The following is a 21,444-nucleotide window of genomic DNA, read 5'->3' as shown; positions in this document are numbered from 1 at the left end:
ACGTCGGACAACGTAGTCACAGATACTCTTCTAATCAATTATCTGTCTGCATATGTGCTATTTGATTGTAAAGTTAGTAACTTCTTTATTGTTAAGAAATTCGTAAAGTACTTGTGTATGTCTCCTGAATAGACGGACTACCCCTACCGAGTGGCTGCTCCTAGTAATAGAGTACTAATAACTCATATTAAGTATCCAAACTATAATGTGAAATTAGAAGATAGGAAATTAGAAGTGGATCTAGTACAGATAAATATGAGTAATTTTGACGTCATTTTAGGAATAAATTGATTGGCTAGATATTTTGCACAGAGTGATTGTAGGGGAAAAAAGTGTTGTTCATGAAAATACCAGTGTTAGAAGAATCCATAAGCTACCACTTCTATCTGCTATCCAGACTTATAGGGCAATAAGAAAATGGTGTGAGATATATTTAACTTATGTGGTAGATACGGAGAAGGAGGAAACACTGTTAGAAAAGATTCTGGTAGTGAAAGATTTGCCTGACGTATTTCCGGACGACATTCCTGGTCTATCTCCGGATAGGAAAGTATAGTTTGAAATAAATGCCATTCCGGAGATGACTCCTATATTTAAGACCTCCTATAGAATGGTACTTGTAGAATTAAAAGAGCTCAAGAAGCAATTACAGTAATTATTGGATAAGAAATTCATTACATCTAGTGTATCTCCTTAGGTGCGCCAGTACTCTTTGTGAAAAGGAAAGATAATAGTATGAAATTATGTATTGATTATAGAGAATTGAATTAAATCACAACAAAGAACAAATATCCCTTTCCTTGGATAGACGATTTTTTTGACCAATTGAAGGGAGTTAAGGTAATCTTTAAAATAGATTTGAGATCTGAATACCATCAATTGAAGATTAAAGCCGAAGATATCCAGAAAAGTGTATTTTGTACGAGGTACAGGCACTATAAATTTTTAGTAATGCCCTACAGGTTGACCAATGCTCCAACAGCCTTTATGAATTTGATGAACAGGGTGTTCAAACTACAACTAGGCCGTTTTATTGTGGTATTTATTGATAACATTCTAGTATACTCTCCAAATAAGGAAACTCATGCAGTTCACCTTAAGGAAGTTCTAGAGATATTAAGAAGGGAGAAATTGTATATTAAGTTTAGTAAATGTAAATTTTGGTTGAAGCGTGTGACATTCTTAGGACATGTGATATTAGTCCAAGAGGTGTCAGTTAATCCAAAAAAAAGTCGAGACAATCATAGATTGGCCACGACCCACTAATGTGACTGAAGTAAGGAGTTTTTTAGGATTGGCATACTATTATCGAAAATTTGTGAAAGGATTCTCCACCATTGCCATGCCTCTTACTAAGTTGACTTAAAAGAGGGCAAAATTTGAATGGATAGATAAATGTGAGACGAGTTTTCAGAAATTAAAGGAGAAACTAGTGTCAACCCCAATATTTACCCTATCCTCTAGAATGGAAAGGTTTGTGATCTATAGTGATGCCTCTAAAAATAGTTTAGGATGTGTCTTGATGCAAAATGGGAAGGTAATCGCTTATGCTTCCCGCCAATTGAAACCCTACGAGCAGAATTATCCAACGCATGATTTGGAATTGGCGGCAGTAGTCTTTGCCTTGAAAATATGAAGCCATTACTTGTATAGGGTGCAATGTGAAGTTTTTACTGATCATAAAAGTTTCAAGTATCTGTTTACTCAAAAGAAGTTGAATATGAGGCACAGAAGGTTGTTAGAATTAATTAAAGATTATGATTTGACAATCAGCTATCACCCAAGCAAAGCAAATAAGGTAGCAGATGCCCTTAGTAGGAAGTCGAGAGCATTAAGAGAACCCACAGCAGAGGAACAAATAGAGAATTTTGAATTATAAATAGTAGACTCCACTGCCAAGATGCTAGCCCTAATGGTCGCACCTACCTTGATAGATAGGATTAAGGAAGTACAACATTTGGATGATAGATTCACTAAGATCAAGGAAAATGTTAGAGTTGAACCTTTCGATAGGTTTGAATTGAAGGACAACGGGGGTTTGTAGAAAAAAGGGTAGATTATGTGTGCCGAAGGATGAAGGATTGAAGCAGAAATTACTAAAGAAGCCACACAATTCAAGATTCTCACCCTGGTGGGACTAAAATTTACTAAGACTTGAAGATGAATTACTAGTGGAATGGGATAAAACAAGAAATAACAGAATATGTGGCAAAGTACTTGGTATGCCAACAAATAAAGGCCAAGCACTAGAGACCTGTCGGCTTATTGCAATCCTTAGAAATCCCATAATGAAAGTGAGACCATGTGATAATGGATTTCGTGGTAGGTTTGCCTCGAACAATTAGGAACAATGATGCCATATGGGTTATAGTCGATCGGCTAACCAACTCTGCCCACTTCCTACTAATATTGAATGGATTAATAATGGAGAGGTTAGTAAAGATGTATATGAAGAAAATTGTGTGTCTTCATAGTGTTCCAGTGAAGATAGTGTCCGATTGGGACTCTAGATTCATGTATAGATTTTGATCGACCTACCAAGAGATTATGGGAACTGATCTGAGACTAAGTACCACCTTCCACCCCCAAATAGATGGATAGTCAGAAAGGACCATACAAATACTGGAGGACATGCTACGAGCTTGTACTCTAGACTTTTTGGATAGTTGGGATAGGTTGGTGAAATGAATGCAATTCTCGTATAATAATAGCTATCATAGCGGGATAGGTATGGCACCGTTTGAGGCGTTGTATGGTGAAAGTATAGATCTCCCTTATATTGGGATGAAGTAGGTGAGAAGCTGATCACTAACTCCAATTTGGTGGAAAGAACCTTGGAGAAGATCAAGATTATTTGAGAAAAACTAAAGGTAGCTCAGGACCGAAACAAGAGTTGAGCGGATTTAAAGAGAAGGCCTTTAGAATTTCAACCGGGAGAAAAGGTATATTTGAAATTATCCCTCACCAAGGGAGTGATGAGATTTGGAAGAAACGATGTGGGACCTTACGAAATATTGGAAAGAGTTGGACTTTTAGCATATCGACTGGCCTTCCTACCAGTTTTATCGAAGATACATAACGTTTTTCATGTCTCCCAACTAAGGAAGTATACGTCGGATCTAAGCTATATTTTGGAGAATCAACTCATCGAGGTGAGGAAGAACTTGTCAGTGGAGGAAGTCCCTTTGAGGATCGTAGATCTGAAGAATCAAGTTCTAAGGAGAAGAACCATACCCTATGTGAAAGTGCAATGGACGAACCATATATTGCGAGAAGCAACGTGAGAGTTAGAGGAAGACATGCGGAATAGATATCCTTATCATTTTGATCAAGGTACGTAAGTTTTGAGGACGAAACTTTTTGTAGGGGGGGAGAATATAAAACCCATCTTTTCTATTCAATTTTTATTTTGCTCATTAATTAAGTAACAATTTTCTACGGGTAAAAGTAAAAATATTTGTAGAGTAGGTTAAAGTGTCATTGGAGGTTAAAGTGTAATTGGGGGTTAAGGAGGAGATAAGATAGGGTAACTTAAAATCCTCAACCCACGTAACCACCAAGTAGTGGATGGTTATTAGAGTTTAGAACACTTATCAAAAAGAAATAACATCATTCCTAATTTTTATTATCTGCCTCCCTTTAGAACAAGAACCATTTAGGAATAGAGAAGAAGAAGAAGAAAACGTCGTTGTCGAATAAGCAGGTAACTAAGCGTCTAGACCTGTAAGTCTCGAACGCACGTTAAAGGTTTTTCTTTTAAGTCTTATTAATTTCATGAATTATTTTAAAGATTTTATGTATATGTATATTACGTAATATTTATGCTTGTATGAGAAATTTAAGAAAATTCATGTCCGAATTAGTAGGAATAGTGTGTTAAATTTTAATTAAGGGATGGAATAGAGTCTACACCTCAATTCTATTAGAAAGTTTAAAAGAAGAAGAATAAAATAAAAGGAGAAGAGTCGACTCGACTCCCTTTTTTTCTTTTTCTTTTTTCTCTTTTTTCAAGCTTCAGCAACACAAGAAAAAAAAAAGAGAAAAGAGCAAAGGAGGGTCATCAGACCCTCTTCTCATATCAAGCCAAACAAAAAGGCCGGCCAAAGAAAAAAAATTCCAGTTAAGGTAATTAAGGAAAGAGACATCTGCTAGGCTAATGGGTAAGGAACCATATCGGGTTGGATCGGTTCTTGTGGGTCGAATCTGGAGGAAATGATTTGGGTCAAGATGTAGTTGGATATGTGTGGGCTTGCTGAGCTGGATGTTGGGCCAAGTGTGAAGGGGAATGGGGCTAGGACCGGAAGAAATAAGGAAATACTTGGCCTAGGACCTTGGGCCGTTATTCATGTCCAAAAGAGAAAAAAAATAATGGCAAGTATATTTGGACTAAAATATAGTATGGGTTTAGTGAATATTCAATAGATAAATTTTAGGTATAACTACCGCATCTTCTATGGACTATCATCAGTATTAAACTTCAAAACCCAATCTAAAATAATTTTGGAATTTAAAGATTTAGGCATTCAAGTTTATGCTTAATTAATTAAGTCTAAAATATTTAAATAGAAATCTAAGACATCTTAATCTAACCTTATTAGATTAATTTATACAATGTAAGATAAGTCTTAGATTGTTAAACGAAATCCTTAAAATAATAATAATAATAATTATTATTATTATTATTATTATTATTATTATTTTAATATAAATATGGATGAAATAAATTACAAATATAAACAAAAATACAATAAAAATATAAATGCAAGTGGAATAAGCTAAGATAATAATTGTAATGGTAAATAAATATACATACGTATATACATGAATAATAATAATAATAATACACACACAGGTGCAAGAATGGAAATAGAACAAAAGATAATAATAACTAATTAAGTAATATATATATAAATATATATATGAATGAAAATAAAATAAAATAGTGTTGATAAGGACAATAACAATAATAATGAATAAAATGATAATAATAATAAATATATATAATAAAATAATAATCAAGATAATAAATATGATTATAAACAATTATTTCTAAGATAGGAAACTTTATGTAAGAAAAACGGGGGAACTTTCCAAAATAGAAACTTTCCAAATTAGAAAACTTTCCAAAAATAGAAAATTTTCAATTTAGTAAACTCTTCTAGGTTTAATATAATGGTTTAGACATGAATTTTAGAGCTGCTTAGAGTTTGTATATTTACACATCTATAAGAAATATCAACTAATTAGGGTACCTATGCATTTTATAGGTATGATACAAGTTTAAAAGACCTAAGGTAGTCCCACTCAAGCAGTCAGACAAAGGTAGATGGTACTTACCCTTTTGAGATTTCAAAAGTTAAAAGTGAAATTTTATTACTAATCCTATTTTGATACGTCAATTTGAAATTTACTTGAATAAATGATTTACTTGAATATTTATGCAAGTTCTATTTTTGCTATATAAACGGTTTGATATGTTATTATATTCAAAATGAGTGGTATCTTTTGTAAAGTAAAAAAACTTTGTATGTGACATGTGAAACGAATTTATGTCAAGTAAAGTTCAAAACAGTCATGGAATAGATGGTAGGAGCTAGAGTCCTGCCTAATGGTCATGGTAGCCTGGTATAGAGTCTAGCCGATTGACAAAGTCGTGGTAGTTCGGTATAGAGTCTGGTCGATTGACCTATATATGTAATGAGACAAATCAATAGTTATGAAATCGATTAGTCTTCCACCTAAAAGGGGTTTAATCTCTAAACTGAGTACTCAGAAACCGATCATTGCATGTACTTGTTATGAGATAATATGAACTGATTTATGATTCTATGGCTTTCATGTATGAATATGAATAAAATGTTTACAAATTACTGTGCCACCCATTATTATTGACTATTCTACCAATAACATTATTTTCAATAATTATGCATGTGAATGGTGTGTAAGTAATTTGATATGTGTGTGTATATATATATGTATGAGCTACATATTAAGTGATTTTGTCACTCAACCCAATTTTTACCACTTTTGCAAATTCTGAAGAGTATGAGTTGGTTTACGTTGATGACCTTGAGGATAATTTTTATTAGTTTTGAGTAGATAGAAATTAGCAGTCTAGCTACTTTTGACTGTTAATTTTATTTAATTTCTTTTTTGTTGTCTCATCAAGAAAATAAATGTACGAAACTTATTAGATACTCGTAGATTACCTTCCCTTTGAGATTTGTACTGCAGTGTATTTAGTTCTACTATTTAATGCTTTCTAAGTTTTAGTCTAATTAATGTTGCCTTATATTCTTGAGCTGAACTTGGGGATACGACGGATGTCGCGTGAGTGGCATGTACGAGCTAGAGGCATGACAGATATCCATACTAAAGCCATTAGGAATATCAAATTCGAAGTCAAATCCATCTTTTGCCTTGCTCTTCCTGATTTGATAGCACCCAGGATAGTTGAAGTTGATGCCTCAGATATTGGCTATGGTGGTGTCCTTAAAAAATAAATTAAAATAAAGAACATACAATTGCTTATACATCTAAACATTGGAATAATTCTCAGCAGAATTATTCTACTGTTAAAAAGGAGATTTTAGCAATTGTTTTGTGTGTTTCAAAATTTCAAACTGATTTACTAATAATATTTTTTTGATTAGAGTAGACTGCTAGTCTGCCAAATATGTTTTACAACAAGATGTTGAAAACCTTGCATATAAATAGATGTTGATAGCACCCAGGATAGTTGAAATTGATGCCTCGGATATTGGCTATGGTGGTGTCCTTAAAAAATAAATAAAAATAAAGAACATACAATTGCTTATACATCTAAACATTGGAATAATTCTCAGCAGAATTATTCTACCGTTAAAAAAGAGATTTTAGCAATTGTTTTGTGTGTTTCAAAATTTCAAACTGATTTACTAATAATATTTTTTTGATTAGAGTAGACTGCTAGTCTGGCAAATATGTTTTACAAAAAGATGTTGAAAACCTTGCATATAAATAGATTTTTGCTAGATTGCAAATAATTTTATCTATTTTCAATTTTGACATTGAATATATTAAGGAAGCCTCCCACTCTTTTCTAGATTATCTAATCCATGAATTTTTGTAAGGGAAATAACATGCCACAGAAGAAAAACCAACAAGCGGAAAAGCCCACAGGTTCAGATTCCACCAACAAACAATTATCAAATCTAGCTCAACTAGTTCTTCAAACTCTTCCCAATCATCCAAAAAAGCTGGAAAACAACCCATCATAGAAGCATCCCAACTAATCCAAACCCTTTCGAACCGACAGACTCAGCCCAACCTTTATCAATCCTCTCATCCCAAACATGGGCTAACATTGTTGAAGAAGAAATAAAAATTCCTCTTGTTCTAGACATTAAACAATGGGCTGTAATCGTAGGATACCTCTTATGCAAATTGCTAGAAAACAATTGCCATTTGAACTCCAACTATTGCTACTTAATCTATTGATCAGTTAAAGCCCAAATATCAAAGACCTACTTATACAAATACTACCTAATAACCACTTTAAAGCAAACTCTTATATAACCCTTTTGCAAACTGAACCAAATATATGGCAGGATGACCCAAATCACATTTGTTAGAGCTGGTCTCCCTCCAAACCACAATTTGATATCGCAAACCTTAACCAAAACTTTGAATACTTTAAATTGATTCTGACCAACTCCCATTATGCGACCCCTTCAAACCGTATAAAAAAGAAGTAAAGGACAAAAATGATACTACCACAGAAAAAAAAAAAAAAAAAAAAGAAGAAGATACTACCACAGAAATAGTTACCCATTCCTATACCCAAATCCTAAAGGTCCTTTAACCTTCGGACGGGGGGACAAGTCTCAGCAGTCTTAAACCATTTATAGTCCCTTTCAATCCTCCAGGGTACATCTAGTAGGACTATAGGACAGCCTTATTCCGCACATTCTCATTCCAAAATGAGATAAACCAACTTTCTCTTTTGTTCTATTTTAAGAAAGGAAAAATAACTATCCATCTTGATTCGTCACCTGGTGGAACATACATGGACACAACCTACAAATCCTTTCTCTAAATATCAAACAAGGCTATCAACTCTTTGAACAACCAAACAATTATATATTACTAAAAGCCTCTATTAAATTTTTTTTTAAAAAAACCCTCTATTAAACAATTATATTTCTGGATCTTCTATGCGGCATTGGTCTTTTAATCGAACTTCGAGTTCCTTGATCAAGCTCAGCTATGTCTAGTGTTTATACGAGAGGATAAACAAATGTTCAGCTTTCAATACAGATTTCATCCAACTACCGAATATCCGATCTGATTCCAGAAGAACCCAAAAGTTATCAAACCAGGAGATTTCCGAATAATCCAATTTCTGCAACAAGAATCTATGACAGCTACAAAATGAGCATCAATTACTGACAAGGAAGAATATATGCAACAACTCAAGCATATATTATCTCAACTCCAATCAAAAGAAAAATTAAAGGCATCCTTGCAAAACTAGCATCAATTACTGCGACCATCTTCCCATATCTATATTATTTTCCTGTCTTTTTTAACAAGTCCCTAATCCGCCTAGTATCAGAGCCAAAAAGAAACATAAAGCCTTACCTAATCATTCTACTTACAAATACGAGAAAATCACTTCATCTCCGTACCGGAAGAAAACTTCTTACAAACCCAAGATGCAACTGCCTCTTCCTATTACATCTTAACCATCTCATAACACTAAGCTGACCTTACCCAATACCGTTTGCTATAAGTGTCATAAGCCAAGGCATATTGCCAGATTCTACATCGATAATGTTCTGGTGTTCTCAGCAAACGTCAATAAATACCTAAAGAAACACAAAACCTTGTCAATGTAAGAGTCGGTGTCACACATATTCTTCCATCTCACTTCCCTGCATCCATACAACTGTCAAACTTGTGTGTATATACACACACATATATGTATATAGGCCAAAACTTGGATACCCGGTTTCAAAGACCCAATTGTCCAAACTATGCCACACCATCTCAACTTCATTGTAACCTCTTGTTTTCCTTATTCTTCTTTTTTGTCAGACGCTTAAATAGGAATCTAAGTAGACATGCAAAGGTTTAAGGCTAAGGCTTACTTAAACTACAATTCATCACGTTTCTATGTTGGTTCTCTCTGCATGCCTTTTTATTCATAGCAAGTGCATAATTGTTTATATCACATTTAAGCAAAGTGTTCGGGCCCCATTACCATTGCCATGGTAGTCCACAAGTTTAAACAACAATCCACTTGAAAAAATGTTTTGAATTTATTTGATTGCTTTCAACTTCATCAATTTGAGACTGTTCAATCATAGATGACAAATTCGTCCTCGACTGACTGGGACATCTAGATTACCAAATGATGTTGATACAACCAAAAAACCTATTATTCGCATGTCATTTCAGCAAGGGATAATTTCAGAAACCTCCCCTGAGGTTTCTAACAATTTCACTGAGCTCCCTGAGGTTTGAAAAATTACACATACCTCCCTTTTCATTTAAAATGATAATACTACCCTTAAATATTATTAATGAAATTCCCTTGTTTGGTATGCTTATACTTAGAATGACCTTAAAATTATTTTTCATTATTTTTCCTTCATACTCCTTTTTATTTTAATTTTTTGCCAATAAAATTGTAAAATTACCACTATTATCTATAGTTTCTATTGTAACTAATTGTCGAACTAATGATTTTTTTGATGAATTAACTTTATACGTAATCCGATGTTTTTTGCTAATCTTTGTTTTCTAATTTTTGGCATTAAAATTAACAATAAATCAAAAAATTGTCCAAAATCACTACTAAATTATGATAATTCCACTACTCAAAAAATTTATAAACTCTGAATCAATTATTTCAACATTTTATTTTCTATCTTATAAATCTAGATCCATACTAAAATACCATCAAAAGTATCCTATCATAGTGATAAAATTATTATTATAATTGTTTAATCAAATAGTAGATATGGACATGAAAATTCGGCACCTTTTCCTTATAATTACATTAGATAATCTTATAATTCTATAAAGAAGTAAATTAAAACTCATTATACAAGGGCATTTTTGGGTATTCATTTAAAAATTTGACCAATTCAATATTATTTTAAGGTTTTGTTACTAAAACTATCAAATCAAGGGAGGTATATGTAATTTTCAAAACCTCAGGGGAGCTCAGTGAAATTTTCAAAAATCTCAGGGGAGGTTTCTGAAATTATCCCTTTCAGCAATTTATGTAACATGGATTTTTTTTTTTTTTGTCAAACGGTTATGTAACATGGATTAAAGTCCAATTGCTTGACCGTCAGCCTCCTTTTCCATCTGCAAGCATACTTTGTCTTTCTAGAAATGGTGTCCCGTTCTTTTTAATTTTTAGGTTTCTACAAGAGGTGGCATTGTCCAATATGTTGTGATATAAAATTAAGCTTCAAAGTTTTGTGCTGGAACAGTTTCCAAATTTGAAATTTAGGGCAGGGTGATTGTGACATCTTAACACAAGTATGCTATTGTACGGCTCCCTTTTGTATCCTCAAAATTTTGTTGTCTCAGGGATTCCACCATCAATTGCATCACAATTCCAATCATGTGAAGGCTAACTATATACGCTTTTTAGTTTAAGAAGTTAGGAAATTAGCTCTTTTTCTTTTAGGTGTTTTCCCCTCTCGTGTGGGGAAGTAAATTAATATAATAATTGATTCCACTGGCTTTGAGTGGGCCTAGTTGTTTCTTAATGGTATGAGTTTATGAGTTAACCAAACTTATTATTAAAAAAAAAACCAAACTTATTTCCATTTATTACTTTACAAGTTACCAACTAATGTACGGTGTAATGTGGATTGGTATTTTACTAACCGCAAACAACGCAAAACACCAGAGGAACCATTTAGACTTGCACATAAGGTGAAAGTGTTCTTAGTGTGTAAGAGAAGATATCAAGGATTAGACTAGGGATTCAAATTTTGTTCTTGTTTGAGGTTTTTCTCTCATGATAAGAAAAAAAAATATGTTTTTCTCTCCCTAGATGCAGGGCTAAGAGATAAACTATATTATTTGACACTCGAATTGATCTAGGCTCGATAAGAGGTCGTTTGAGCTAGGTTTATGAACTAATGAAATTAAATTTGAATAGAATTTTGTGTTCAGTAAACTTTTATATTCAACTCAAGCATGGCTCGATTAACATAAAATTGAAATTTATAATAAAAAGTTCAAGTTACTGGAGCTCAAAACTTGTTTGAGCTCGGCTCAATAGGTAAATAAGTCAAACTTGAATACAATTTTAAATTTGTTAAAATAATTAAACACATTTGACCAATAGGTGTTCGATTTAATTAATCTCATATATATCCCTACTCAGATGTAGCTTTCGTAAATAAATCCAACCATGTCAATATTGTCTATCACTCACATTTTTCATGCTATGGCTTGTTTTCAACCAAATGGTAGTGTACATTATTTTTTAATAGTCGTTTATTTTAATTACAATAGAATCCCAACAACTGATAGCCGAGCCAGGTTGAATTTTGGCTAGCTATTGAGATCAAGTACATTAATGGATATCCAATTCAACAATTAAATGGTTGTACATGTTTTACTCATTGGCAAAGCAGAAAGAAGGATATATTTGTCCAAAAACAAATGGCAAAAAGGCGTTGAAAGGAAAGATTGGTAGGTGGCTCAGAGGTCATGAAAGACGGCAGAGTCCAATGTCGAATTTAAATACAATCCACTGAAAATAGTCTCACAATTTTCTAACGGTGTTATACCACATCCCGTGAGGGTGGGATTTTAGATTATGGTTGCGTTTCACATGTTACTACTCTATCATAGAGTATGTTAATGCACTCAAAACAAAGAAGACAAGTTTTTTGTCTATGGGTATTGGATCTACTTGAGAGTCACAAGTGTTATAGTAAAATTCAAAGTTAGAGATGGAAATTTTTATTCTTTAGGTGGTGTGACATATTTTTCAATGATGTGAAAGAATCTGATTTCCTTGAACAGTATACTCAATGGCTAATAGTTTTTATTACATGTGAATACCACAAGATAAGATTGCTTTCAAATTGTTAGTGATGGTGAGAAAGAAAATCTTACAGGGGGAGTGTGACGCCCGAAAGAAAAGAAAAGGGAAATTTTCTTTATTTATTTATTTATTTTTCCGCATGCATTTTTTTTACTTTATTTTATTATCAAAATTTTCCAGAGACTTTTATAAATGAATATAGTTTTCCAATCATTTTTCTAGTATAAATTAGTTCATGAGAAATAAAGAGTGTATATTGGACGTGGGACCCGCTAGTGGCGTTAAGTTCGATAAATTCGACCAATTAGGTTATGTTTTGTATACCGGGATTAATATACTAGGTGTTAAGAGATAATTAGAGGTTACCCATATGAATGGGTGTTGGAGAGACAAAAGGATAGCTATGCATTAAAGATGTGACAAGTGTCACTTTGTGATTCAAGTTGGACTTTTGACCATCTTACCTCAACTTTACTAAAACCAAAATTTGACCAAAAATCAAGCCATTTTCTTCTTCTTATGGCAGAAACTTTGAGAGCAAGAGAGAGAGAAAAATCTTCATCTTTCACTCCAATTTCTTACTCCAATCTTGAGTTCTAACCGATAGAATTGCAAATTACTCCATAAAAGTTGTTTACTAAGGAGATTCCAAGGTGTTTGTGGAGCTAATTTGGGAAGAAGAACTCTAAGCCATCACCTTTCTTGAGATTTCAAGGTATCATGTCTAGCAATCCATTCTTTGTTCTTAACAATGGTTTATTAGTGACTTGTGTTGGCTTAAGAGGTGATTTTATGGAAGATTTCTTGGATTAAAGTGAAGTTAGTTAAATTTCTATTTTTTTTGGGATTTTTCTGTTTTCCTATGATGGATATGGTTAGCCTTGAATTGATGGTTCTAAATGGTGTTAAATAGCTCTCTTGTGCGTTAATTGCGGTTATTTGCGGAAAATTTCAGTTTTGTGCGGAAATTTCAGGTTTAGGGTTTACATTTGCCCTGTTATAACCGGATTTATTTGAGCATGTTAGAGGCCGAATCAGGCTTAGGTTAAAACATGAGAGTTGTATAAAATGGTGTTAACTAGCTGGCTGTAAAATTTCAGCTCTATCTGGACACTGTATACTGTGAAATGACCGAAATACCCTTGACTGTCCATGAACCCTGTTTCGCGCACAGATTTCTGTTTTCGTGGCGTTTCCCATTTTTGACCATGAAATTGCATGATTTGGCTTTGGAAGTCTTCATAATAAATGTAGGCTTATGTCTTGTCTTCGAAACGCCATAAGATTCGTTTCAATCCGATAAGTGTAGCTTCAGTTATGGATATTGTGCTGAAAGGTGTATTTGATAGTTTATGATGTGTATGTGGTTAATTCGAGATGAATTGGTGTTGCTTGTAGGTTGGAAATGAAGCATTTATGGGGAAATGCTGTCCGAACCTATAGAGTGTATGATTGCTTTGAGTTTGAGTTGAAGGGCTTGGATTTGGGCAAGGCAATGATATATGATGGATGGTTCCTAAGCCGTGGAGGTGAGTGACCCCAAACTGTTTCCAAAACTACTTATGAATTGTTTCTTGCATTATTTACTCGATTGCATATCATGTGTGCTTGCATGTGAGTTCATGACATGATTTGGCTTAAATGAGTTCTTGGGAAGTCTTGGGTTTAGAACCAACGTCTCCACCACGGTTTACTGTTTACCTGGAGCAAATGGCTCCCTATTCTTGTTTCACTGTTTATTGTTTACTGATGAACTTGAGCGTTGGCCGTCTAAGTACCATGATTTCACTGGTTCACGAGAGCAATAAACGTACATTTGATTACTGATTCATGACATCATTGAAATGAACTATTATGAAACTGATTTGATTACTGATTTGACTGGTTACTCGCTGAGCTTCTAACTCACCCCAAAAATGTTTTATTCCCTTCCACAGGGCTCGTGGTGAAGGAAAGCTTGTAGTACTTATTCACGTGGTTGGATGGCATATATCTTGTACCGTTTGGATTTGGAATCATTTTATGTATAGTTGGGAATTAGTTTCCGCTTCGCTTATGACATGTAATTATTGGAGAATTTGATGTATATTTGAGATTTATATTGTAATCTATTTGAGGATTGTAGTAAGTGAGTGAGTCCCGGCGAGAGTTGGGCAGGCGGCCCGCCGAACCCTCTGGTTCGCCTTAGGGGAAGGTGGGGCTGTCACAGGGAGGATTTGAATATAGGCACCTCTCATGAGTCAATTAGAGGATGGACTCAATTGGTTGCTTATGTTCAAGTGGAGACAGGATCGAATATTGATTAAAAGCAAATGAACATATTTTTTCAAGTTCCCTATTAGATAAAAGAAAAATTGCCGAGGTCAAAATTTGTTAATTGAGAAAGTGATAATTTTATTATTTTTTTGCAGGTATTTTTTTTGTGTGTTAATTAAGAATCTCGTTTTGTTTTGTTTTGTTTTTTCCATTAAAGTATCTTCTAAATCTTCTTATTGAGAGTTTTTAGTCTCCTTGGGATTTTTAATGAGAATTTTTTATTTTTCTACGGATTCCTATGGAGATTTTTGTATTTTTTTTATTGTTAGATCTAAATTTATTTCAGATTTGGTTGTCAAACTTAAATTTTTTTTGGATCTTGAATCTATTTCAACAGATCTCATTATCACTTTTGGAACTTAAAACCGTTAATTAATAAATTTGACGATTGCAATATGCACAAAGGGGAGTTGCAACAATCTACCTATTAGAAAACATCTTTGAAATTTCTTATATTTTCAGATATGTTCATAATTTTTCGGATCTATTGTATCTGTTAAATTGTAGATTTATAATTTCTAATGCATGTTTAACCTACTATTAAGGCAATAATGTTGATCAAATTGTGCTAGATGAATCTCAACAATTTGTTAATGAAATATGCTTATTATAAAAAAAATAGTTTTCTAATTATTTCCATTTACCCGGACTAGAGCCGCCCAGGTTAACATTTTCTAATTTATGGCTTCAGGAATTTGGCTAGATTGTTTACTTTTATTACTTGACTACTAACCAAATAACCTACATGAAGATTTTCTATTTCTTTCACGTGGCCTTGGTAATTAAGTCAAATCTCATTAGATCATGCGTGTCACTATTATTTTCATGTTATGGCTTGAAATCACTAAATTTGTTTGGTTAACATTGTTGATTTTTAGCAGTTGGATTCCACAATTGAATTCCTTCAATATTTATCTAACACATGCATGTATTCAAAAGGTGCTTAATTTATCTGAATCAATGATATTATTCATAAAAGGAATACTAATGTGTACATTATCTTAGGCGATTTAAACCTTAAAGAACAAAGCTCTAAATTGCTATTTTAACATTCCTAGGATGCCTTGCTGCATCAGAGTCCTTTTTTTCTTTCTTTTTTTCGTTTCTCCTCCACAATGATAATAAAGCTGAAAAAGATAATTCAACTGATGTTTGCAAGGGTTTTATGTCTGCGAAAATCAAGTTCTCCAATCATTAGATACAAGCACCTATACGCATTGACTAAACCACAATTGATTTTTTTTTTTAGTGTAAGTGGGAGGATTCAAACCCGAAACCTCTTGCTTACACTCCATCTTCCGTACCACCCAACCCAACCCAACCCACCCCCACTAAACCACAATTGATTAATTCTCTGCTAAATACATTAATTTGAAGTTTAATTTAGAATGTCTTGTTGTAGCTAGTACTGTATGCGCATTATCTTTGGATTATTGACGCATTAGACACGTAGACAGGCAAGCATAGGTATTCGGCTCCCATACAATAGTACAAACAATATTTATAGGTTAATTTCATCTCATCTTTATATTTAAGAACCAATGTAACACATGTACTAAACAGATGCTTTCAATTAGTTTTCGAGAAATTTGTGAAGTTGAAAACAAATTTCTAAAATGGCCACAAAATTGGAAAATCATTACTTTAGATATTTTGGCATAGTGGATTATTATGGATCAGGGGCTCTCAAGTTAAGTTCTATCCAGTTTGGTCTCGTTGATATAATTCTTGTAACTTTCACATAAATTATTACAAATTTGGTGTAATGGTAAATTTAAATCAACTTAATTGTATAATTTTTTTAAAAAAATCAATATCGGTTCCTAGTTACTTCCGATGATTTATCGATTACAAGTGAAATATCTTATCAACTAGACTATGATCTATTGTGAACTTAATTATATATAAGTTTACAAAATTAACATTTACACTAAAGTTATACCAAATTTTACCAAATATTGTAAGAGTTACATAACATGTGAAACTGAACAAAAGCTCAATTTGAGAGGCCCGAATCTGATTAATATCAAGCATCCTATGAGTTTATAGTGATTTAGAATTAGTGTGAACTGGACATATCTGTAAGTCTGTAACTATAATACTTTTCATCATATACATGTGTGGATGAAGAGAGAAAGATAGGATGAAAATGTATAATATGTACACGGTGGAAACGAAAATCTCTTGCTTCAACGAACACTCTCTTAAATCAGCTTTGTCTTCTTTATTTTTCCTTCAATGGCACAATAACCATTAATTGCAAAAAGTAGTATCAAAAACCTAGCTTAAGTTTGAAGAAATATGCATAGAAAAAGAGAAGATATGGAGTCAAAGACAAGACGACCACCCATCTCATTCCAAACCGTTTTTCTCACTCGACCCATCAACCAACTCTCAATTTCTAAGCAACCCCAAGAAGGCCACAAGCATCAACATCATAATGATCATGATTTCCATTCTCTCTCTCTCTCTCTCTCTCTCTCTCTCTCTCTCTCTCCCCGTCACATTCTATTTCAAGAATGAAGTTTCTCTCTATAACATTATCACTTGATTACACCAAGACAGTAGGGTAAAAGGGCTCAGGGAAATGAGGAAGCCGGAGCCCTCCGTTGAGAAGAATAACATGAGCAACAGTAGTGTGAAGCTCAGAAAAGGGTTGTGGTCACCTGAAGAAGATGACAAACTAATGAATTACATGCTGACAAATGGTCAAGGTTGTTGGAGTGATGTTGCAAGAAATGCTGGTTTACAAAGATGTGGAAAAAGCTGCAGACTCAGATGGATTAATTACTTGAGGCCTGATCTTAAAAGAGGGGCATTTTCACCCCAAGAAGAAGAGCTCATAATCCACTTGCATGCTCTTCTCGGAAATAGGTCTCTCTCTCTCTCTCTCTCTCTCTCTCTCTCTTTGTGTGTGTTTTTCTTGTGTATTTGTTTGTCCACTAAGTCTGCTTGGTAGATGAACATTAACTGGCATATAACTTTACCTTCATGTTGAATTTATGCTCCAGTAGTGAAAACTGAAAACTCTTCCCACATTTTGCTTTGCCATGGGAAAGTACGAAAGTCAGAGGCAGCTAATTCGTGGACACTTTGTAATGTTTACCTAAAACTTCTCGCCCCTCAAATTCCAAGTTTCATGCACTTAAAACTAAAGATTTCATTCGAGGGATTTACTATTTGAGCTTGTTTAAATCTATGCGACTTTCAAAATCACTATAATAATGTCAATATTCTTGACCACACTAAACACAATTTACCATAAGACGTTACTATCATCAATAACCTATCCTAATCTTGCACTACAGGGGAGGGGCCGGGAGGTTTAGCAGACAACTGTACTACTATACCTTCTGGATTTTTTGAAAAATAAGAAGTCAGGCTTCCCTTACTAATGCAATAAGCAGGAGTTCGAACTCCCGAATTGCTACACGGGAGGACTCAAATAAGCCTCCCTGACCACAAGACCGAAGTCTTGTGGTACATTAGGGACAGTGCACAGAGAATGAGACTGGAAACCAGAAAATACTGGCACAATTGGATATGCATAATCAAGTCTAAGCAATACTCGTAGGGATGAAGTTTGAGTGCCCTCCTTGAAGTTCTACTTTGGATTTCAAAAAGAAATTAGAGTTCAAATTCATTCGTACCTACAACAATTATTTTTGGGAAAATGCCATTAAAAATAAGATCATTGGAAATGACATGATGACCATTTTAATATATTTTCACAGCTTCTGTTTGCATATAATATTAAAAAAAAAACCCACATCTCATGCTTTTCAGTCAATTCTCTAAACAAATTCTAGAATGCAATGACATTCAGTAACTTTTGACAAAATACTCTCTTTAAGGAAATGGTTACAGATCAAGGGGGTTAGTTGCAGCATGGTCCCATCATGATATGGAAAGATGAGTAGATAGTAGTATTTGTTGCTGCTATCTTTATGAAAGCGACCTTCCACTTGTCACATTGTATTAGTAAAGAAGGTAAACCATGCAAAATAGTTTGAACACTCTTAAACTTCAAGACTTCATGGTCAAGTACAGAGGAAGGGTAATAAACCATTATTATGTTTGCTTGCTAAATAATTAAGCTGTTAATCATCAAAGTTTTGAAAGATGTGGGCATAATAATCACATCTTTTGATTGCACATATGCAATATCCTTCTTATATTTTAGCTGGTTCCATCGCGTGTGAGTTGTATGATAATATAATATTATGTCATCTAAAAGGTGAAGAAAGATGACATTTTTTACAAGCCCTTAAGTCCAGAAATCTAAATTTTGAAATTAACCGCCTCTATTTTTTAGGGTTACAGAAGTTTATTAAGACTGAAAATATAGTTAGAGTTCTTTTTTTTTATCTGGAAATATAATTATGTTTTTATATTGAAATTACTCATTCCATTGTGCGTGCTGTGAGTAATTCACATGGGTTTGTGTATCCATTCAATTCCTTACGTAACAAAGGCAGGTTAAGTATCTAATGCGTTTTTTTTTGGTTACCAATGGTTCATTTGAATCAGATTTCATGTCTACTAATGAACTGACATCTCAAATTCATAGCTACATAATAGAATTTTTACCATGCCAAATAATTATGCGTTCATATTCCCTATGAAGGCAAATTAATTGTTTATTTTGTTCTGACACTCAAAACCATTCTAAATTAATCAACCTCTCTATTTTACAGATTGCAAGCTGCCGAAAGATTAGATCAATTTCTCATTAGATTATAACTAGTCGATTGATGAACTTGGCCAGGACTTACCATATGATACCTTCTTTTTTTGAAAAAAAAAAAAAAATTTCTTTTCCAGGGATTCACTTTGCTTCACATCGATCACAAGAAAAGAGAAAAAGAAGTATTCGCAAATTATTCAAAAATAAGATATAGAAAATTCTTTTCCCTTTAAACTAAAGCAAGAATGAAAAGAACACAAAGGATCTTCTATCTTACTTTCCTATCTGACTCGTTTTTCTATTCTCTACTGTCTTGTTATTTGTCCTCCGTACAATCCCATCTTAACTCAAACATTTTTTTAAATTTTTTAATAAGTGCTAAAAGGGTAAACAAATACATCAAATTTAAAAAATAATATATAAACATTTGTTGTACATTTTTTTCTGCTGTATATTTACTTTTTTATCTACTGCATTTTAATTAGTATCCTCTTGGTAGTTATTGAAATTATGAAAAAAATTCAATTGGATGTTTGTGGAGGACACGTGACAAGATAATAAAAGATAGGATTAGGAGTGGAATAAGAACTTAGACAAAGAATTATCTTAACAGCAACCCTCGGTCCATTATATCCCAAGAGCACTGCTGAACAAATTAGTCAGCTTCTTCCAGTAAAAGATTTGTCAATTGGTTCTTTAATCTATGGTAGAGAAACACGTCTTGCTCACATGACAGTTTATATCATCCCATATAAAATTTATTCTGTTAGGTGGCATGTATTTCTTTTTTTGTTTGTTTTCATGTGGTTTCATGGTGAAGTTTGCGGAATTTTATATATAGTACTGGTAAAGTGGTTTAGTTAAACTTGATTAGCCCAAATGAGCCCAAAGTCAGATTTATTATTATTGTGATGTTAGCTAAGGATTAAAAATGAAAAGGACATTTTTTGTGCAATCTGTTACATGTCTTTAACTGCCCTTGGAGTTCAAGATACCCTAGGGCCCCAATCAAGAACATGCAACCTCTTCCTGAGAAATCAATAAAGATCCCATGCAAACCATGCAAATGAGGAAAAGAAAAATGACATTTATATAATTTACAAATTAAACATTGTTCTAAGTCTTAATTTCCTTGTTGACATTGTCTGGAAGGTGGTCCCAAATTGCAGCACGCTTACCTGGGCGTACTGATAATGAGATAAAGAACTTTTGGAATTCAACAATAAAGAAGAGGCTAAAGAACTCATCCTCCCCAAATACAAGCGACTCATCCTCCATTCAAGAACAAAGCATGATGGGGATGTTTGTCGATTTATCGTCATCGGCCTCATCTTCCATGCACTCTATGGCTCTCACCAACATGGTTGATCCATTGCCCATGCTGGAGCAAAGCCTTAGTACTTCTGGTGGTACCAGTGCAGGTTCTTACTTCGATCCACAGTCATGCATAAGACAGGCTGCTTATGATAATCCCGCATTCAGTACTGGCAATCTTGAAGGGCAAAGATCAATCTTCTTTCCACCTTTAGAGTCTGGAGAAGTAGAAAGAAGTGCAATCACTACCACCAATTTTGTCGATAGAAACCCTACCAGTAACACAGTGGATAACAGGAGCAACATGATTAACTACTACGGGAACAACAACTACATCAAAGTCGAAAATGCGGATGGATTTGGGAGTTACTGGGAAGCTGAAGAACTGAGAGTTAAGGAATGGGATTTGGAGGAATTGATGAAAGATGCTTCCTCCTTCCCTTTACCTGATTTCCAAAAGAATAATTGGTGAACCTCCATAGCTTTTCTCATCTTTTGCTTTTCTATACGTTGCTTTCCTAATTGAAAGTGAGACTGGCGTTCACCCTATCCTAGAAACGGATTCTGTATGTAAATGAAGCCCTAAAGTAGATTCTTACGGTCCTTTAGCTTCAAGAAACGAGAAAATTTTCAGTGGGTGCCATCATGCACTCTTGGAAATTTGATAACTAAGCCACTTGTACAAGAAAAATGTTTTCCCTCTTTCTATTAAAAGAATACTTGCAGGAGGATGTAATATTGGACATACAAAGTTTTAGGGTCTCAGATAAGGTTGTCTTTTTAAAAAAAAATAAAAAATCCTTCCATCCATCTCTACATCCTTCCTATCTCCCAATTATCAGACGTGAAATTTGAACTCTAAACCCAACAATAAAAGGAACACTAAGAGTTCTCTTCTAATAATTGGCCTGACCTTGGTGAATTCTCAAATAACGTCTACCTTAACCCAAAAAAAAAAAAAACAATAAAGAGAAGGTCTCAAATTATAAGGTCACTAGAAACATAGTTGCATTTGTGAATACTCATGTACAAGCATACTTATACAAAACAACGCCCTATTGAT

At 33.8% G+C, this 21,444-nt stretch overlaps 1 protein-coding gene across 1 annotated transcript; it reads left to right on the top strand.

Moving 5' to 3' along the window:
- Positions 1-16,904: 16,904 nt before the first annotated feature.
- LOC113701696 (transcription factor MYB83-like) lies at positions 16,905-21,053 on the top strand. Its single transcript, XM_027222463.2, has 2 exons — positions 16,905-17,254; positions 20,220-21,053. Exons 1-2 carry the CDS (start codon positions 16,968-16,970, stop codon positions 20,851-20,853), a joined length of 921 nt encoding a protein of 306 aa, XP_027078264.1. The 5' UTR covers positions 16,905-16,967; the 3' UTR covers positions 20,854-21,053.
- Positions 21,054-21,444: the final 391 nt, after the last annotated feature.

This window comes from Coffea arabica, chromosome 1e (assembly GCF_036785885.1).
Source record: "Coffea arabica cultivar ET-39 chromosome 1e, Coffea Arabica ET-39 HiFi, whole genome shotgun sequence".
Taxonomy (NCBI): domain Eukaryota; kingdom Viridiplantae; phylum Streptophyta; class Magnoliopsida; order Gentianales; family Rubiaceae; genus Coffea; species Coffea arabica.
This window is presented reverse-complemented; position numbering and strand designations above follow the sequence as displayed.

Excerpts from the sequence above, each read along its gene's own strand:
- LOC113701696 (XM_027222463.2), top strand. The coding sequence starts at position 16,968 with ATGAGGAAGCCGGAGCCCTCCGTTGAGAAGAATAACATGAGCAACAGT. Across the intron at positions 17,255-20,219 it reads CATGCTCTTCTCGGAAATAG|GTGGTCCCAAATTGCAGCAC; the intron begins GTCTCTCTCTCT and ends ATTGTCTGGAAG.